General features: G+C 44.7%; 1 protein-coding gene across 3 annotated transcripts in view; it reads right to left on the bottom strand.

Annotated features, from left to right (window-relative positions):
- RCL1 (RNA terminal phosphate cyclase like 1) overlaps nucleotides 1–19,662 on the bottom strand; it is an 84,019-nt gene that overhangs the window by 52,308 nt on the left and 12,049 nt on the right. The window contains exon 1 of one of the 3 annotated variants that reach the window (XM_082471073.1): nucleotides 2,219–2,539. The exons of 1 other annotated variant lie outside the window; for it this stretch is intronic. In XM_082471073.1, coding sequence (XP_082327199.1) covers nucleotides 2,219–2,354 — 136 coding nt within the window. In that variant the 5' untranslated portion in view covers nucleotides 2,355–2,539. Of the gene's footprint in view, nucleotides 1–2,218; nucleotides 2,540–19,662 lie in introns of those variants that run through there. One more of the 3 variants, XM_082471074.1, reaches the window with a different exon arrangement.

Below are 19,662 nucleotides of genomic sequence, written 5' to 3'. Positions count from 1 at the left end.
CAATAAACCTTTTCTGAATGACTATTCCAGAGGCACCATCCCCACCCTCCAAAGCTCACACCAGAGGGGATATTTAAGCAAGCACCTTCAGGAGATATAATTCTTGCACTTGAGCTGAAGATTTTATTGCAAATGCTGAGTTTTTTCCAACTCTCAGAATCTGGGTCAGGAAGAGTCAGAAAGGGATATGACAGATAAAACAGTCCATTGGCTACATGTCCAATCAAGCTACCACAGACTCGTTTGACTATGATCACATGTCATGTGTCAGGGGCTACATGTATTTATGTATATGTCTGCATGTATATACACTTATACTTACTTACACTTGGGTATGTATACAAAGACACATATATATGTCTATGAATGCATGTATATATGTATATCTCAGTTCCCTCTTTAGAAATTAAGCAAATGTCTATAGTGTTCCTGAGGCCTTGAATCCAGCCAAGGAAGTCTAAATTAGGGGTCTCTTTTTTCCCCCTAGTATATTAATAAGGTAAGGCAAATAAGGCTATACATAGTGTTCCTCATAAAATACCAGCACGTGTGCCAACCAGTACTACCTTCCCCAGGTACCAGAGTCTGGTATCTTTTCAGGAAAATGCCAAGTGGCCAAGCCCCGTTCATGTGTGTGGCAGTGAAGAGATGCTCACGAACAGTGCACAGGGGAGAAAGGGAAACATCACTAAATTGTATCTTATGGGCACTATATTTCCATTAGAAATTGCAGGTCTCCAGGCTAAAGTACTTCTATTTCTCTTTTAAAAGAAAAGCTATGCCCAGTGTTCCACAGAAGTAGAAGCCTGTCTTCTTACCACATCCAGCTAGTGGTGAGTTCTCTAGGCTAATTTAGGGGTGAAGGGGAGAGTTGGCTGGGAAGGCCACAGAGTAGAGCAGTCAAGCAATTGCTTTGCCCAAGGGCCAGACTCAAAATAAAGGCAAGGAATGTTGAGAGGAAGAACACCTGGCATAAACCATGCTAGGGGTCCCTCAACTTCTTCAGTGTTTTTGAGCTGTACAGTGAGGGCAGTAATAATCATGTACCAACACAAGCCTTTGTTACTGTCACCTGGTTCCTCTCCATGGTACAGAGGTTCATCTGATTCTTTCCTTCCTAATCTTCTATCTCCATCAATGACATGGCATTTTCCGCTTATGTGCAACCAATCACCATTCAAGAGAAGCAGAAATGTAACCATCCAGAAGATGCATTCAGACTGATGATGAAATAGGCTGGCCACCTAGTACAGGAGCCAGTGCAAAATTAAACACATCAATAGGGCCCAGAAAGCTTTGAGGACCAACCACAAACCCTCTCCTCCTTCAATTTGCAGATAGGTTTTTCCTTTTTTTTCTTGAACTGATTTTCCCAATTTGGGATAACCAGACAGAAGCTTTTAAATATATGAGTCATTCCAGGGGACCAGTTGAAACTCGGAGACAATTCAACTTCATATGGGTTTAAATGGGGCCTTATTTTTCATCTATCCACCTTCGCAGGGCAAAAAGAGAGCTTGGAAGCCTATAGTTTAGCGCTTGTCACCAATCCTTTACTAAAGTCAAGGCAATTAGGCCCATGATTGTTAAAATTTCATCTCAAAGCTCCTGTCCTGCACAATCAGTGGCTGTCCTTCACAGCCACTGCTGAAAAAACACACAGAATTTAAAAAAAATTTTTAATCCACACCCAAGGAGATGTGTGAGGGCAGCCGAGAAATCATGACGACAGGGACAGCCGGTGGCGTCCAAGGGGGCAGCTGCTTCTGAGACCTGTTTTGGGACAGGGGACAAAACCAACCAGTGGTACTTTTCTCTCCAAATCTCTTTCCATCTTTACATTTGCCCATTCACCACATTTCGGTCCAACAAACTGTTTTTCTCCATTGCGAGGTTTACAGCGAGAGCAAGAGGGACTCAAGACAAGCGAGGGGGCGATGGCTGGGATATGTTGCAACACGTAATGCTGGAAAACGTGTAGCTGTTTACTACCAGCTCCCGGGAGACGCCGAGCGCCGAGCGCAGAAGAGCTCAGCCCCTGGTGCGCGGCCCCGCCTCCCACACAGCCTCCGGCGCGTTCGTTCGGGTGTGGGGGCGACACGCGATGAGCCCTCCCCAACGCGCCCCGGAGGCTCCTTGTGCGCCGGCCCCCAGGGCATCAGCAAGGTCTCCCTTCGCGCCCCACGCCCACCCTGCGCGCTGCCCGCCCCGGAGTTACCTCGGAGGCCGGGGTTGTCGTCTCTGGCCCGAATCTTTCGGATTTTGACAGGGCGCCCGCTCAGAGTAGACAGGACCAGACGCTGGCGCAAGAAGTTGCAGCCCGCGTAGCTGAGGGAGTGCGCCTGGGTCGCCATGTGCACGCCCTCTGCAACGGCGCGGGCGGCCGGGGCGAGGCGACTTCGGACGGGCGCGGGTATCGCGGCGACGGCGGCGACGGCGACAGCGGCAGTGGCGGCCCGGGCTCCCTCCCGCAGCCCCGCAGCCCCAGGCGCGTCCACGTGGTTTGGAACAGGAAGGGAGAGAGACGATACACCGGGTCAGAGGGGAGTGGGGCGGAGCCGGTGACCGCCTCTCCGCCTCCCGGCCCGGCTGGGGGCGGACCCCGCACCGGGCCACTCCGCTATTGGCTGGTGCAGGATCAGTGAGGTGCCCGGGACGCACCGCTATAGGCCTGCACTGGGGCTAGGCGGTGCCCGGGCCACGCTACCATTGGCCTGCGCTGGAGCTGGGCGGTGCCCGGGCCCCGGCAACAGCGCTTGGCTGGAGGAGCGCGGGACGGGGGAGAGGCCTGGGAGCGGCGGCGCTGGAGCACGCCTTCCCCACCAGTTTCCGCGGGGTCTTTCCCCGCGTTGGGGCAAGGGGAGGCGACGGACTGGGGTTGAGTTCCTCCTACATTCCCGGTACTTAGCCTCACTACTTACGGCAACCTCTGGGATGTGTATGCTATGAGCTCCCCCGCCTTTTTCTTAATAGAAGAGAAAACAGGATTGGCGCGCTTTACCCTGTTGCAGACACCGTGCTGAGCGCGCAGCCGGCCCTATCCCCTCGCGCCCGCTGTAATCCTGAGAGGTAGTGCCATTCCCGCCCTACGCTTGGGGAAAGACTTGAGGAACATTGCAAGGCTGGCAGTGGCAGCATGCACAGGAACCAAAGTCTTCCGACACCAGGCCATTACTTATGCGACACCAAGCTTTGCCCTTTTCACATCAGTGGCTTCCCTTTACAGCCACTGTGCTTTTTGTCAAGTCAGGTCCTCCCATTTTGCATGCCTCAAAACGGATAGTTGTAATAACTTATACACACACACACACACACACACACAGCTCTTCCCTCTTTCCCATCCTCTTCTAATCTTGCACACCAAAAGCTTCCCAAAGATTGGATTATGTCACTCCTCTGCTCAAAAACCTTCAAAGATAACGCAGTTATCTATAAAATGATTACAAACTTGGGAGTCCAATACCATAATACGGTTGGTTTGTAGCGATTCTCGGACAATGTCACCAGATCATGAGTTCCAGAACACATGGGGGAAGAGGGGGTTCTGGAAGGGGTCAGAGCTTGAGTAAGATTAAAGAAGGTGGCTAGCGTTATGTGGGTAAGACTCAGTTATGGGAAACCACTGAAAGGTCTGAACTCCTATAGGGTGACAGGTTATTAGAGGTGTATGTAGAGTTTAACAGAATCAGCCCTGAAGTTCATTGAGGGAGGTGGGTAATCCACGCACATTATTGCCATTTCTTGAGACTTCTTTTAGGAAGTTGACAGTATTGAAAGCTCCAGGGCCTCTGAGGGCCTCCCTTGAATCCTGCTGTGGAGGATGCCAAAGCAAGGAGAGGAACCATCACACCAGGAGTGGATGTTTTGTATATCATCTCATCTTAATTACTCAACAACCTTAAAAAACAACTAATATCTTCTGTAGCAAGCCCTGTCTGTGCCCTGTTCATATCCCTTCAGCTCTTACTATTTTCAGTGCAAACCTGCTTAATTTTCCTCCAACAGCACCTAGATCTCTTTGTCTGAGGGTTTTTCCCACCTGTATGGAACTCAGCAGGGCAAAGGTGCTGGGGAATTAATGCCCCGCCCCACCTCACCCAGAGTCCTCAACCAATGGCTGATGGGAGTTGATGTATGACTATCCCAGCACCCTTAAACTTTGGGTGAGATAGCTCTGAGACATAGATTCTACAGCGTTTCCCCAGGGACCCCCAGAGATTTTAATCTTCAGTTGCCTACAGCAGGGGTTCCCAACCCCGGTAGCGGTCCGAGACCCTTTACGAACAGGGCCGCACAGCAGGAGGTGAGGGGCAGGCGAGCAAGCAAAGCTTCATCTGCCACTCCGCGCCGCTCGCATTAACGCCTTAACCATCCCACCCACCCCCCTCCCCCGTGGAAAAATTGTCTTCCACGAAACCGGTCCCTGGTGCCAGAAAGGTTGGGGACCGCTGGCCTACAGGGGTTACTTAAGTACCTTTTACCGGCTTCCTTCCCTTCCCCGTATCCTTCCTAGCTCCCTTCTGATATTTCGTGGGAATTCTCAAATAAACTACTTTCACTCAAATTACTGCCTCAGGGTCTTCTTCTGGGCAACTCCAATATAAGTTCTGATTTTTAATATTTGAGAACTGAGATTCAGAGAGAATAAATGACTTGTTTAAAGTGACATCACTAATAAATGGCACAACCAGAATAAAAACTTTGTCTGCCTCTCTGTCACTGTCTGTCTGACTGTCTCTCTCATCTCATATCTTTGGAACCCTGAACCTCTAATAAGAAGTCTGGCTACCATGAAGCTGCCATGCCAGAGAGACCACAAAGATTTAGTGCCAGCTGTTCCAGCTGACAGCATCAACTGCCAGACATGGGAGTGAGGAAGCCTTCAGATTATTCCAGTCCCCAGCCAGCCTCTAACAAGTCTTTGGAGCCACCCTAGCTGACACCATATGGAGCACAGATGAGCTATCCTCACTGAGGCCTGCCCAAATTGAGCTAAATAAATGATTGTTACTATTTTAAGCTTTGGGTTCAGGGGTAGTTTGTTACACAGTTATGGATAATGAAACTACATATCCCTGAATCCCCTTCCCTGCATAATTCTGGGTTAGCAAACCACAAGAAACATCTTGCTTGAGATTTCAAAGGCGAACGTGAAGTCACAGCCACATTTTTTTATGTCTGAAAGGTCACTGCAGGGGACCAGGCTCTCTTGCAGATCACGTACTTATTACCTTGTTGGCATGGAGTAGCAGCCAGGCCCAAAGCTCCTCCAGCTGCCACCTGATCCTACTTAGCAACTCCGACTCCTGGGCCAGCTGTGTATCTACCTCCATGACAAAGGACACCATCTTCTGCTGGTCACTCCCATCACTGGAGTCAGAGGCTTGGAGTCAGTGAGAGACTGATGCAGGTTCCAGCTCATCCTGCTGGCTTTGGGCTCTATCACCAGGCGCAAAGACGACAGCCTCATACAGACTGTGAAACCAGCCCCCACAATTGCATAAGGTCAGATCCCTACAATAAAGCTCTAGTGAGTGGTTCTGCTTTTTTGAGTGAACCCTGACTGGTGCACAAGGCATTACTGAAAGCCTACTGAGATTAAGGCTCTATGCTAAAGGCTTTACACACATGATCTCATTTGGTCCTCACACCAACTACCTCAAAACTTGGGTTTTAAGTACATAGGGGTTTATAATACAGTTCTCTCTACTTTTATTTTCAACATCGTCCACTACAATTTTTAAATCTGCTCATAGATTTTTCTTTCACACTAAATGATAAATGACATATACCTTGCTTTGTAATCACTTCCACAAATACTTCCACTTTAATAATGATAAAAGTGTACTTGGCTCAGTAGTGGATTTGGGGGCCAGAGTAGAAACAGATTCTTCCCAGTCCATAAAGAAAGTTACTCAACACCACATTTCTACCCACTCTGCTATCTCATCATCTCCTTTATTCAAATCATAATGGTTCAATGGGCTTTTTCTCACCTCAGCCTGGAACTAATGCTTACACCACTCCAATTTTAGGATGAATGCTTGTGTCCAGTGCTCCTCCTTTGGGCTCCCACAATAACTATTCACAAGTACATTTCTGCATATATATCGTCTTTTTTTATCATTAATTAATTAATTTATTTATTTTTGGCTGCATTGGGTCTTTGTTGCTGCACGTGGACTTTCTCTAGTTGCGGCGAGCGGGGGCTACTCTTTGTTGCATTGTGCAGGCTTCTCATTGTGCTGGCTTCTCTTATTGCGGAGCACGGGCTCGACGCACAGGCTTCAGTAGTTGTGGCACGCGGGCTTCAATAGCTGTGGCTCGCGGGCTCTAGAGCACAGGCTCAGTAGTTGTGGTGCATGGGCTTAGTTGCTCCGCGGCATGTGGGATCTTCCCAGACCAGGGCTCAAACCCGTGTCACCTGCATTGGCAGGCAGATTCTTAACCACTGTGCCGTCAGGGAAGCCCCCATATATATCCTCTTCTAACCTCTTGAAACCTGTTTATGTGGCAGCCTACCTAACAATACTTTGTGATCCAGTGAGTGTGAGGTCTGTGTCCTATCACTTAAAGCAGAAATCGTCTTATCATTGTATGCCCAGTGCTTAGCACCTAGTAGGCGTTTAATAAGTGTGACTATAATTAATTCTGGTTTAATAAGTGTAACTATAGTTAATTAAAACACACATGGCTAGCCTAAATCAATAAACTCAAACTGTCTAAAACGATGGTTCTCAAACTTTATCATGCATCAAAACTGCCTGGAGGGCTTGTTAAAACACATATTGCTGAGTCTCATCCCCAGAGTTTCTTCAGTACATCTGGGGTAGGGCCTGAGACTTTACGTTTCTAACAACTTCCCAGGTGATGTTGATGCACCTGGCCTAAGGATCACACTTTGAGAAGATTAAAAAAAAGCGGGGGGAGGGGGGTGGAATTCCCTGGTGGTCCAGTGGTTAGGACTCCATGCTTACACTGCATGGGGTACACGTTCAATTTCCTGGTTGGGAACTAAGATCCCACAAGCCATGTAGCATGGCCAAAAAAAAAAAAAAAAAAAAAAAGGCATATGCTTACATACACAGAATGGGAGTCCAGAAGGAGAGGAGAGAGACAGGGACAGAAAGAATATGTGGGCAAAACTTCCAAAATTTGATGAAATACGTAAATCTACACATCCAAATAGTTAAAGTCACTACTTTAGAAGTTGAAGTTTTATTAGAAGTGGAGCCTCCAGACGAGAACCCAGTCCTGGCTGACACCTTGATGAGCACCTTGTGAGGCTGTGAAGCACAGAACCCAACTAAACCATGCCTGAACTCCTGACCCACAGGAACTGTGAGATAATTAGTATGCATTCAAGCCACTGAGTTTGTGGTAATCTGTTACACAGCTATGTAAAATTACCACACTGGTTTTCAAACCCAGGTCTGTCTGGCTTCCAAAGTCTGTGCTCTCTCTCCTACACCTGATTAAACGTCTTGTGAAAGGTGTTAACCGAGGAGTTGTTGGAGGTGATAGACCTTCCAAGTTTCAAGAACACAAGTTATATGGTCCAGCCTGTCTATGACAAACAGATGCCCCTCTCTCAAGGGAACATCAAAGAACAGCGGCCCCAAACCGTTTCAGCACCAGGGACTGGTTTCGTGGAAGACAATTTTTCCACAGACCCGGGGTGGGGGGTGGTTTTGGAATGATTCGAGCGCATTACATTTATTATGCACTTTATTTCTATTATTATTACATTGTAATATATAATGAAATAATTATACAATTCACCATAATGCAGAATCAGTGGGAGCCCTGAGCTTGTTTTCACTTGCCACTCACTGACAGGGTTTTGATATGAGTCTGCAAGCAACTGATTTATTATAGTCTCTGTGCAGTCAAACCTCTCTGCTAATGATAATCTGTATTTGCAGCCGTTCCCCAGCACCGCCTCAGCCCCACCTCAGATCATCAGGCGTTAGATTCTCATAAGGAGCGAGCAACCTAGATCCCTTGCATGCGCAGTTCACAGTAGGGTTCGCGCTCCTATGAGAATCTAATGCCGCCGCTGCTCTGACAGGAGGCAGAGCTCAGGTGGTAATGCGAGAGATGGGGAGTGGCTGTAAATACAGGTGAAGCTGCGCTCGCTCACCCGCCACTCACCTCCTGCTGTGCGGCCCGGTTCTTAACAGGTCACAGACCAGACCAGTCCATGGCCCAGGGGTTGGGGACCCCTGTCTAAGTAGGTTGGGACATTGAACTATAAGACAACACCCTGAGTCCCACCTATATTTAGATGATGACTAGGGACAACCATAACTAACACTTTTAAAGATTCTTATGATTCTCAGAGACACCCTGATTGTGATATTTAACCTCTGTTTTTCTATAATTGTTAACAGTAAAAACACTGATAAAATTTGAAAAAGTTTCTGTGCTTGTTTCAGAGTCTTTGGGAGAAGAGCAGGGTGGGGGACCTCAGTCTTCTTTCACAATCATAAACTCTCTTCATTGACTGTGAGAGTGAAAGAGAAGTGGATGATTGGCAGGTGATAAACAATCAGAGCAGAATTTTTAAGGTACCAGTTGTCAATCCTTTTTTTGTGTGTTTTTGTTTTTTTGGCCACATCACGTGGCATGCGGGATCTTAGTTCCCCAACCAGGGATCAAACCCGTGCCCCCTGCAGTGGAAGCATGGAGTCTTAACCACTGGACTGCCAGAGAAGTCCCACAAGTTGCCAATCTTGAAGCCATCATATCATAATTTTGAAATACTAGGATTTATAACTATGAAACTTCAAATGTTAACTGACGCCTAATACACAAATGTGGCATTGTTACATAAATGATACATTCCTGATTTTCTAGGACTGTCTTAAGTTCCTATATTTTATTCACTATCTCCATCAAATCATACTCATCACTCAACAAATCACATGTTCCAATATTTGATTCAGAACCATCTATATAACAACTCTTTCACTGTCTTAAAAATGCTAAACCATAAAAAGGAGTGTATTGATTCATTAAAAGTTAAAGGGTATCCAAATGTCCATTAACTGATGAATGAATAAACAAATTAGAGTATATCCATAGTGGAATATTATTCAGCTATAAAAAGGAATGAAGCACTAATACATGCTACATCATGGATGAACCTTGAAAACATTATGCCAAGTGAAAGAAGCTATACACATACACACACACACACACACACACACACACACATTTTGTATAATTCCATTTAAATTAAGTGTCCAAAACAGGCAAATCTATAGAGACAGAAAGTACATTAGATGGAGGCAAACATGGTCATTAGAAAATCCAGACTCATGTTCTACCAGTTTGGCAAACCCACTATGAATAAGCCACCTCTTTCCCAGCAGCATCAGCAAATGTGGGGTAGAGCATTCACTGGCCCTGCTTGGATCACATACTCATTTCTGAACTGACCATGGTTGTCTGGAGGAGTATGGTGCTCTGATTGGCCAAATCTAAGTCACATGCTCATCTCCTTTGTAGAAAAAGTAGTATCAGTGTCTCTCAAACTACAAGAATGGAGCAAGAGAGAGGAGTGGCTCCCCTAAGGAAAATTAAAGTTCTGTTATCACAAGAGGTAACAGTTACTAGATAGGCAAAAACAATACATGACAACTTCACCAAACCCACGCAAAGCCCAAGAGTCTCATTACCTAGAATCTCTTCATGACTTTGTGGAGTTAAAACTTCACAATATGTGGATATTTTCCCAACTCAATTCAATTCCATAAAAATTTATCTAACACCTACTAGAGTGCCAGGGTTGGCCGTGCCAAGAAATGTACAAGGATACAGGATAAAGGACTAAGAATGTAGAGATGAGAAAGACTCAGACTCTGTTTCCAGGATATTCACAGCCTAATCTAGTGATTCTTGACTTTATTGTACAAAAAATTCACCTGGGGCTCTTATTAAAAATGCATACTCCTGGGCCACAATCTAAGATTTTCTCATTTGGTAGGTGTGGGATTGGCTCTAGAAATACATCTTTAAAAATTCCCAGGTGCTCATGCTGCAAGGAGTCCAGGAACTACTCTTTGAGATTCTCTGATATGATGGAGAAGAAAGACATGCAAAAAGGAAAATACAAGGCATCTGAGAGTAGCTATACGACCAATATGAATGTCTGGGAGGTACAGAGGAAGTAGTGCCCTTGTTTAGCTTATATCACACATTTTGCACAAGACAGGGTTTTCAATAAAGGAAACTATAGGATTACATCCAGCCTACTGTGAATGTTTCTGATTATGACGAGCCTGGGGATATCTGAGCGATGAGAAGCTAAGAGCTGGCTTCATTCATTACTTGTAACAATCCTGTATATTTGCTCTCCTTTAATCCCACTGAGCATTTTTAGTGATATTACAAATGAATTTACCCTTCAGAATTTATCCTACCCTTCAGTACTTTCTTAACTGAAAATCTTCATCCTTATATGTGCCTTTCAAATTGTTTCAACATATAATTTTCACCTTTAAAAATAATTTACTATTATCTACTACTAGGGTTCCGTTTAGATTGACTCTTCTGATCATAAGTAAGAAGGCACCTTAACCTCATGAGTAAAAGGTAGGTACAGTCCTTCAATATATTGAAAACCAACTCTGTAGTCTTTTTTATATTAGGAGAGTTTCTGAGACTATAGTTTTATCACTTTAGGATGTTACAGACCTGTAAAACTAAAAGGAAAAAGGAGACCAATTGTGATGGTTTAAAAATGTCCACAAATTCTCTGATACTCCCTTCAATAGGTAGATCTTAATTAACCTTCCTTTTAGTGTGGTTGGACTCAGTGACTCACTGACTCACTTCTAATGAGTAAAATATGGTAGAAGTGACAGTTTGACTTCTAAGACTAGGTCATAAAAAGCACTGCAGCCTTCTGCCTGTTCTTTCTCTTGGATTTCCTGCTGTGAGTGAAGCTAGTTGCCATGCCATTAGGTCACTCCAGCAACCCTGTAGAGATACCACGTGACAAGGAACTGAGGCCTCCAGGCAACAACCATGTGAGTGAACCATCCTGAAAGAGGAACATCCAGGCTCAGTCAAGCCTTCAGATGACTGCAGCCCCAGCCAATATCTTGACTACTGCCTTGTGACAGATACTGACCCAGAATCACCCAGCTACACGGCTCTCAGATTCCTAACACTCAGAAACCATATGAGATAATAAAGTTTGAACCTGAAAAGTTTTGGAATAATTTGTTATGCAGTAACAGACAGCTAATACACTGACAAAAAAAGATGCCACCCTTTTATTTTAAAGTAAAGGACATTAAAAAAAAAAAAAACTACCATCTATTATCACCATCATTTTATAAAATACATGATTAAAATCTTTTAACGTTTTAATGTGTACAATTTTAACATACCAGAGAAAGAACCCTCATGTACTTATCTACCTAATTCAACAATTATTAATTCACAACCAATCTTATTTCATCTAGACCCACATCTATACATCCATCCATATTCATCTTAAATTATTTCAAAGGAAATTCCAGACAAGATAACGTTTCATCTGTAAATATTTCTAAAAGATCCATATCTCTGAAAGATAAATACCCTCTTTTAAACGTAACCAGAGCTTCCCTGGTGGCACAGCGGTTAAGAATCTGCCTGCCAAAGCAGGGGACATGGGTTCCAGCCCTGGTCCGGGAAGATCCCACATGCCATGGAGCAACTAAGCCGGTGTGCCACAACTACTGAACCTGTGCTCTAGAGCCCGTGAACCACAACTACGGAAGCCCGCGTGCCTAGAGCCCATGCTCCGCAACAAGAGAAGCCATCGCAACGAGAAGCCCGCACATTGCAATGAAGAGTAGCCCCCGTTCGCCACAACTAGGGAAAACCTGCACACAGCAACGAAGACCCAACGCAGGCAAAAATAAAATAAATAAATAAATCTATTTAAAAAACCCATAAACAAATACCTTTACAACACCTAAAAGGATAATGTCTTAATATTGTCAAATATCCAGTCACTATTCAAAGGTTTTAAAATTTGTTTAGTTTGTTTGAATCAGGATCAATTGCTTGATTTGTTTCACAGGTCTCTTTTAATTTAATGGCTCCTCATTTCTCTCTCTCTCTCCCCTCTTCCTTGCAATTTCTTTGCTGAAGGAACTACTTGTCTTTTATGCAGAGTTTCCCACAATCTGGATTTTGTCGATTGCAGCCCTAAGATGTCATTTGACATGTTCCTCTGTTCACAGTATATATAATTGTATATAAGTTGATTTTTTGATCTCAAGTGGGTTTCCTCAGGCTCAGTTTTCTCACTATTGACATTTTGGGCCAAATATTTCTTCATTGTGGGTAGCTGTCTTATGTGGTGTAGAATGTTTAGCAGCAATCCTGGCCTCTAACCACTGGACACCAATAGCACTCCCTCTCCCAATTGTGACAACCAAAAACAATCTCCAGATCTTGCTAAATGTCTCCTAGGAGTAACTGATATTGGACGACTCAGAAGATTCAGGTTCAAATTTGGAGGGGGCTATGGAACAGGAGGCATACTTTACAGGTAGGATGTGCACTTCTGTCATAAGGCATGTAATGTCTAGATGTCTCTTCTTTTTGCCTGTTGGTAGCCATTGATGAGCATTGCCTACTTCCATTAATTCATTAAAGGTTGCAAAATGGTAATATTCAAATTCAATTATTTATTTTTCATTTATTATCTCAAATATTTCCATAAAGAGAAACTTACTCTCATCCACTATTTGGTTACCTGAGGTGCAGTTCATAGAGGAAAGGTAAGATGTGTGTTTGCTCCTTTTCATTTATCTACCAATTTTCAAAATAATGAGTTCTTCAAAGGAGTCCACTGGGGATTTGGGGGTATGTGAGCCTTTATGAGCTCATTAATTTAAACATATTTGATGTGTTTCAATCCATTGCAGTTAATATTCTTAATAATGTTCAAATTATCCCCTCTCTCCAAGATGTGACTCTTCAACTTGGTTGCTGAGGATTTTTGCATTATTCAAGTGTATCCTGATAACTTCCTTGCTTTCTTGGATGAGATGATGTTCCAGCCTCAACTTGTATATTTTGTCTCTAATCTGGAATCAACCATTTCCCCAAGAAACTCTGACTTCTTTTAGTGGGAATCAGAGGCCATAATCTGGGCACTCTTTGTTACTTTGTCCTTGTTTCTAGGCTTTTTCAGTAGGCAAAGCAGAGAAATACCTTTTCTTTTTTAAGATGAAATATACTGTGAATTCATAGTGGCACTTCCCATTCAAATTCAGGATTCAAGGTATTTAAGTTAACTTCATTGTTCTTACATTTGTATCTCTTTGCTCCCATTGCAAAAAAAACTTGGTTCCCAAGGACCCCAACATAATTACTCATTTGCTTTATCCCACAAAACACAAAACTAGTCTCAGAACAACAATACTAACACCAACAATACAGTTACAGAAAAGAGTTTACAATATTTTTTTGTCCCCAGAGTATACTCCAGGAGGGATGTATAGTGAATTTACTGTGTTTTAAAAGTCCTGAATAGTTCCTCTCTGTGTAGTTGTGCCATCTACTCAATATAGACTTAGGCTTATTTGTTTTATTTTGCTTCCAATTTTTAGGGATTTTTAAAAAAATGTTTAACTTTGTTTCACAATTATATAAAATTTACAAAACATTGTATATATAGAAAAAGGTAGCTACTATCTCCATCCTTTCTACACTGTCCCTTCCCTCTCCCCTATAAAAGACTGATTTTTAAAAAGTTTTTAGTTTATCCTTATTTTGTAAAATATAATTTTATTCCCTTTCCCTTCAGCTTTCTTAGATAAGCAGTACCGTATCACACGGAATTTTCTTCATGTCGGTTTTCAACTGACAGATATACGTTAGAAATCACTCCACAGCAATACATAGGGTTATTTCTCATTTCTCTTTACAACTTCCTTTGTGTGGATGGGCCATTTTATTAAACAATCCACAACAATTTCCAGGGTTTTGCTATTACAACACTGCAGCAGTTAATAGCTCATTTGCACTGTTCCTCAATGTCTTTATTTCCAGACCATTCTCTTTCCCAGTCCCTCACCTCTGGACCATTCTTCAGTCTAATAACCAGGAGGACTCTGAATTTGACACGCACTAGTCTCTACTCATTTCCCCTGCCCGCTCCTCCCCACTCCCCACTGCCACCTTCCCAAGCTGCTAGCTGCAGGATTGGAAGCCCTCCCATAGTAAAACCCGTAAAAGACACTTTTGTTGTGACAATCCTCTAAGAGATCAAAACCACACAGAGTAGAAGAGCTAGTAGTTAGGTCTGGGACTAGAATAATAAAAAAAGGACAAATCCCTGAATTTTGCCTTCAGGGAGAAGTACTGGAACAATGGGCTTATTGCATAATTCCAGCCCATTGATTTTGGGGACCAAAGCTGTCTAAAACCAGAGACGGGAAACCAGCTGCAGGGAATTCCAAGAAACATCAACATGTGTGTACTTCTTGGAGGGAAATCTCCAGTGAGTTCTGGGAACATTTAGTAACTTCTGTATTTACGTATGTTTGGTGTGTAAAGGCAAGTGCTCACCCCAAAGATATTCATTCAGAAGTAGATATAGTGAGTCTTTATTTTTTAGTTAAAAAAATGTTTCCTACATTTTTCCTGATTTATAAAATACTATACATTGTCAAAAAAATTGGAAAACACGAAAAAATATACATAAGTAGAGGGTAAATCATATGTGACAGGTACTCATACAATAAAACCTTTCCACATTCAAGAGACAACAGCATACCTATTAATGGTCATGTTTTATGTAACAAAATTATGGCACAAAATTATTTGTGTCCTTTAACACAGGATTCATAATTTTCAAGTTTTAACTCTCCTTTCTGCTAGAATTAAAGAATTTATTGTAATTCCTTAATTTAATAAACCCGATGACTACTTCAAGGCTGACGAAATTGTCAAAGAAGTTTCCCAGTTTGGTTGTTTTCAATAGCCCATAAGAAATACTTATAGTCATTTCAAACTCAACATGTCTAAAAACTGAACTCTTCCACTCAAATCTGAGGTTTTTTTCCAGTCATGCCATCGTTTTTCTTTCTTTTTTAAAAATTAATTAATTAATTTATTAAAATTAATAAATTTAATTTATTAAGGCTGCATTGGGTCTGCGTTGCTGCACGCGGGCTTTCTCTAGTTGCGGCAAGCAGGGGCTACTCTTCGTTGCCGTGCGCGGGGCTTCTCATTGTGATAGCTTCTCTTGTTGCAGAGCATGGGCTCTAGGTGCACAGGCTTCAGTAGTTGTGGCACGTGGGCTCAGTAGTTGTGGCTCACGGGCTCTAGAGTGCAGGCTCAGTAGTTGTGGTGCACGGGCTTAGTTGCTCCGCGGCATGTGGGATCTTCCCAGATCAGAGCTCGAAACTATGTCCCCTGCATTGGCAGGCGGATTCTTAACCTCTGCGCCACCAGGGAAGTCCCATCCTTTTTCTTTTTAAGAGATGAAGTAATGTTATTTTTCTGGTTCACCAGACTTACAGCATCAATGCCTCTCTCTCTTCTTCCCAACATATTCACAAAGATAGAAATTCTCCCTTTATCTCATCACAAGAAGAAAAAGTTTTTCCTTTATTCTTTTTTTTTTTAATAAATTTATTTATGTATTTATTGGCTGTGTTGGTTCTTCCTGCTGCGCGTGGGCTTTTCTCTAGTTGCAGAGAGTGGGGGCTACTCTTTGTTGCAGTGCGTGGGCTTCTCACTGCGGTGGCTTCTCTTGTTGAAGAGCACGGACTCGAGGCACACAGGCTTCAATAGTTGTGGCACATGGGCTCAGTAGTTGTGGCGCACAGGCTTATTTGCTCCACAGCATGTGGGATCTTCCCGGACCAGGGCTCGAACCCATGTCCCCTGCGTTGGCAGGCAGATTCTTAACCACTGCGCCACCAAGGAAGCCCCTTTCCTTTATTCTTTTCTTCTTTTTTAAATTGTATCTTTATTAGAAGATGGGTGTTAGCCAAACCTATTTTAGTTATCATTTCACAACATATGTAAATAAAACTATCATGCTGTACACCTTAAACTTGTACAGTGATGTGTGTCAATTATTTCTCAATAAAACTGGGGGAAAAAAAGAACTCTCCTTTAAACTGTCTAGAATTCTATCTTGACACCACACTAGGCCTCATCAACAGGAAACATGTTAGTAAGAGGGTTCAAGTTAATGTCCATCCAGCTGCCTCCATTATTCCCCCAACACGTCCTTATGTTTTATCGGTCCTTTTTCTGAACTGTGTGATAGCTCCTCATTGTTTATTGACTAAAATCTAAACTATTTGACCTAATGTCATTCATTTTAAAACTATTCACTCTGTGCCAGGCATTGTGCGAGGCAGAAAGGATACAAGGATGCATTTAACAGACAAGATTCCCTGCCCCCTGGTGCTGCATCTAGTGGGGGAGACAGACAATAAAGTGCATGACAAGATAAGCGTGCAACTTGTGACGGATGCTCTGAAGGAAATGACCAGGGCGCCCAAGAATCACAGGGAGGGTCTACTGACTGGGGGCAGGGGGTTGCTGAAAGAGGAAGTGGGGAGACCAACAAAGAGACTCCTCCCATGGTCTGGGCAGCAGATGACAATGGTTTGGATTATTGTGGTGGCAGTGGAGAGAGAGGGAAGTGGTCATAGTACAGATTAAGAAGTAGAAATGATAGGACTTGCTAATAGATTTGATATGAAAGGGAAGGTCTGAATCAAAGATCATGTCTAGCTCTCTGGTTTAAACAATTTGGCAGATGGTGGTACCAGTTCTGAGCTACTCAACCATCTAAGAACCAGCCCTAGGATCACAATAGTAACAGCCACCGGGCAACAGGCTCCTGTGACCCCATCCCTTAAACCCAGCTCTCCCAGACAGAACCCAATCCTCTGGGCAGCCAGTGGCTGACCCTTATCCCAGCTGGGGACCCAGCCCAGGGCAGCTTTGACAGAGTGGTGAGTTTCTCTTCTACAGCCTCCAGTACAGGAAGAATCTGGTCAAAGTTCTTCCCCTGCAGCACCTGCTCCTAACCCTCCCCTGGCTTAAGGCAAGGAGATTTCTCCAAAGGCTCCCACATCCAGCAGGGCCACCCTCTCTAGACTGCCTGTGGAATAGAAGGGGAGCTCCTCCCTCCCAACCTTCCAAGGGTAGGATCCCTTCCAGGAGGAAGCATTGCTCTCCACAATTCCCTGTTGATTAGGAGGAAGATTATCTTCCTCTCTCTGATCTGGAGGGTGTGCTCTCCCTGCTATGAGCAGAGAGAGTCAACGTCAGCCCCTCACTGGTCCACGGCCATCCTGAGGCTGAGTCCTGGCATCGTTGGCCAGTGTGGATAGGGCCTCTGGCTGGCTGGCCTCCTGCCCTCCTCCAGGCAGCCCTCTCTGGACAACATGAGCCAGATCTGCCTCCCTTGATGCATCACGTGTTGTGTTGTGCGGCCCCTGGAACCTGCCCCCAGCTGCTTACTCTCAACTCAGCCACCAGGGCAAGGCCCTGGACTTCCTGGAGAGAAAGATTACTGGTAGTGCTGCTGCGTTTACCACTCAGGCTGCCCAAAATCTGTAAAACATGTTCCCTGAGGCCCAGGGCTCACTCTGGCCAGAGACCATCGGTGCTGTCCACAGCTGGGGCAGACTTGGCTCTCCTGCTTCCAGGGGACAGCTCCCTTGGGCCCAGACATGCCCTTCCTCCCGCTTTGGGAGGACACTGGACAAAGACAAGAACATCTGCCACCTGACACTCTCCTTCTTGGTGCTCTCCAACCTCCCGCCCACTGGCCCCATCCAAAGGTGGCTGTGGGCCTACCCCTCATCATGAGGACAACCAAACCCATGTGGGGGATCTGGGAGGATGCTCCCACCTGCTGCTGTGACCAGGAGCCGGCCAGGAAGTCCCAACTTGCTTGGCTCCCCACCTAATGAGTTTTGAACTTGACAGTTCAAGGAGTAAAAAGAAAGAGAAAGGGAAACTGTATCTCCTCTCATTCCTTTTAAGCACTTCCATCTAGTTTATGCTGGGTCGCTCAGAACTTGAAAGTTCTTTCCACCGTGTCGAAATTACTGTGATGCCTTTAAATTGTGCCTTCCTAATAAGACTGAGACTGCGCTGAGGGCAGGGGTTTTGCTTCTCCGTCTTTGCGTCTATCATTGTGTCTACTGCTCCCCTCCCTTTGCAGAGCGCAGGGAAGCCCCTCCCCAGCCGTCCTCCCTGACGAGGGCCTCGGGCAGAAGCCCCTACCCCGCCCCCCTCCCTGCCGAGGGCCCCCGGCGGAAAGCTCCGTGCTGGGAGGAAAACAGCTCAGCCTCTAGCTCTGGCCCTGCCTGATAGTCTTCCCAGGGCCCCACGCCAGCCCTATCAGTTCTGTGCACGTGGATGCCCCTGGGGGTCGAGAGGGGAGGCTGGAAGGGGGAGCAAGAGTGGGCTATGGGGCCCCTGGCTTCTAGACTGTGAGGCTCACTTCCAACACCTCGGGAGAATCAAGTATTCAGCCCAGGAGGAAGACTCAGGCTTTCAGACGTTGCATTGCAAAGCAAACGACTTTAAAAGGTTAGTCACATAGGCATTTGACAGTCTGTAAAGGAAAAGTGGATGACTAACAGAATTACAGGATGGCTCCACCCTCTTACTGAAATGGCTTATTCTTTTGAATGCTTTGGGTAATTTCACAACATTTAGCGCTCGCTGGGAGCAGCTTTCCATCAGGAGGATGGAAAAGGGGTAATTAGAATATCTTTCCCTTCTCTTTCATTACCTGCTCAGCTTTCTGTGACCAGCCTCTTTCCACTTGTTTTTCTTGTCTAAGTCTTCATGCCTTCAGAAAGCAATTTATTCATGCAAGTGGGACAATGGTAGACAAACTGGGTAGGAAAAAATAAATTCAATTACTCAGCAGTCTAGTGTTGAATTCCTGTAAAACAAAATTTCCCATCTTCCTCCTCCCCTCCCCCGGCGTAAAAGCATATATGTCGTCACAGCGCCATCTGCTGGTATCTGGAATCGCAGTAGCCGAATATTCGCTTTATATTTGTGTGGCCTTGACCAGTGCTGCCCATTTCACTCATTCATTAGGAACACATTCATTGTGTGCCTACTTTGTGCCAGGCACTATGCTAGATGCTAGAAGTACAAGAAAGCATGGCCGCTGTTTTGTCTAGTGTGGTCAGGATCCTGGCACAAGTCAGAATCTTCTCAGGAAATTTCTAAATGCAGACTCCTGGGCTCTACCCTGTGAAGATTTTGAGTTGGTGGGACCGAGACAGGTCCCAGGAACCTGAATTTTCAACAAACTTCCCAGGTGATTCTGAAGCAGGGGGTCCACGAATTATATTCTGAGAAAAACTAAAGATGGAGAAGCAGACAGTGGAATCTAATATTGAAATGTAGCCTGGTAAATGCCACATGCTATGGCAGGGTCTACTGGAGGCACAGAGAAAAGATGTCTAATCAGCATAGGGAATAGACTGGAGAAGGCTTCCCAAAAGGTAAGACTCTAGATACATAGGAGTTGATGAGGTGAAGAAGGGGAGCAGAGGATCCAGGCAGAGGCTGCAGCATATGCAAAGGCAAAAGGTCATGAAACTTCACGGGACTGCAGGTAGCATGGGAAGCTAGTCTGAAGTGTGG

The sequence above is a fragment of the Balaenoptera physalus genome (genome assembly GCF_965194825.1).
Source record: "Balaenoptera physalus genome assembly, chromosome: 7".
Lineage (NCBI taxonomy): Eukaryota > Metazoa > Chordata > Mammalia > Artiodactyla > Balaenopteridae > Balaenoptera > Balaenoptera physalus.
The sequence above is the reverse complement of the archived record's forward strand: the minus strand, read 5'-3'. Positions and strand labels throughout refer to the sequence as shown.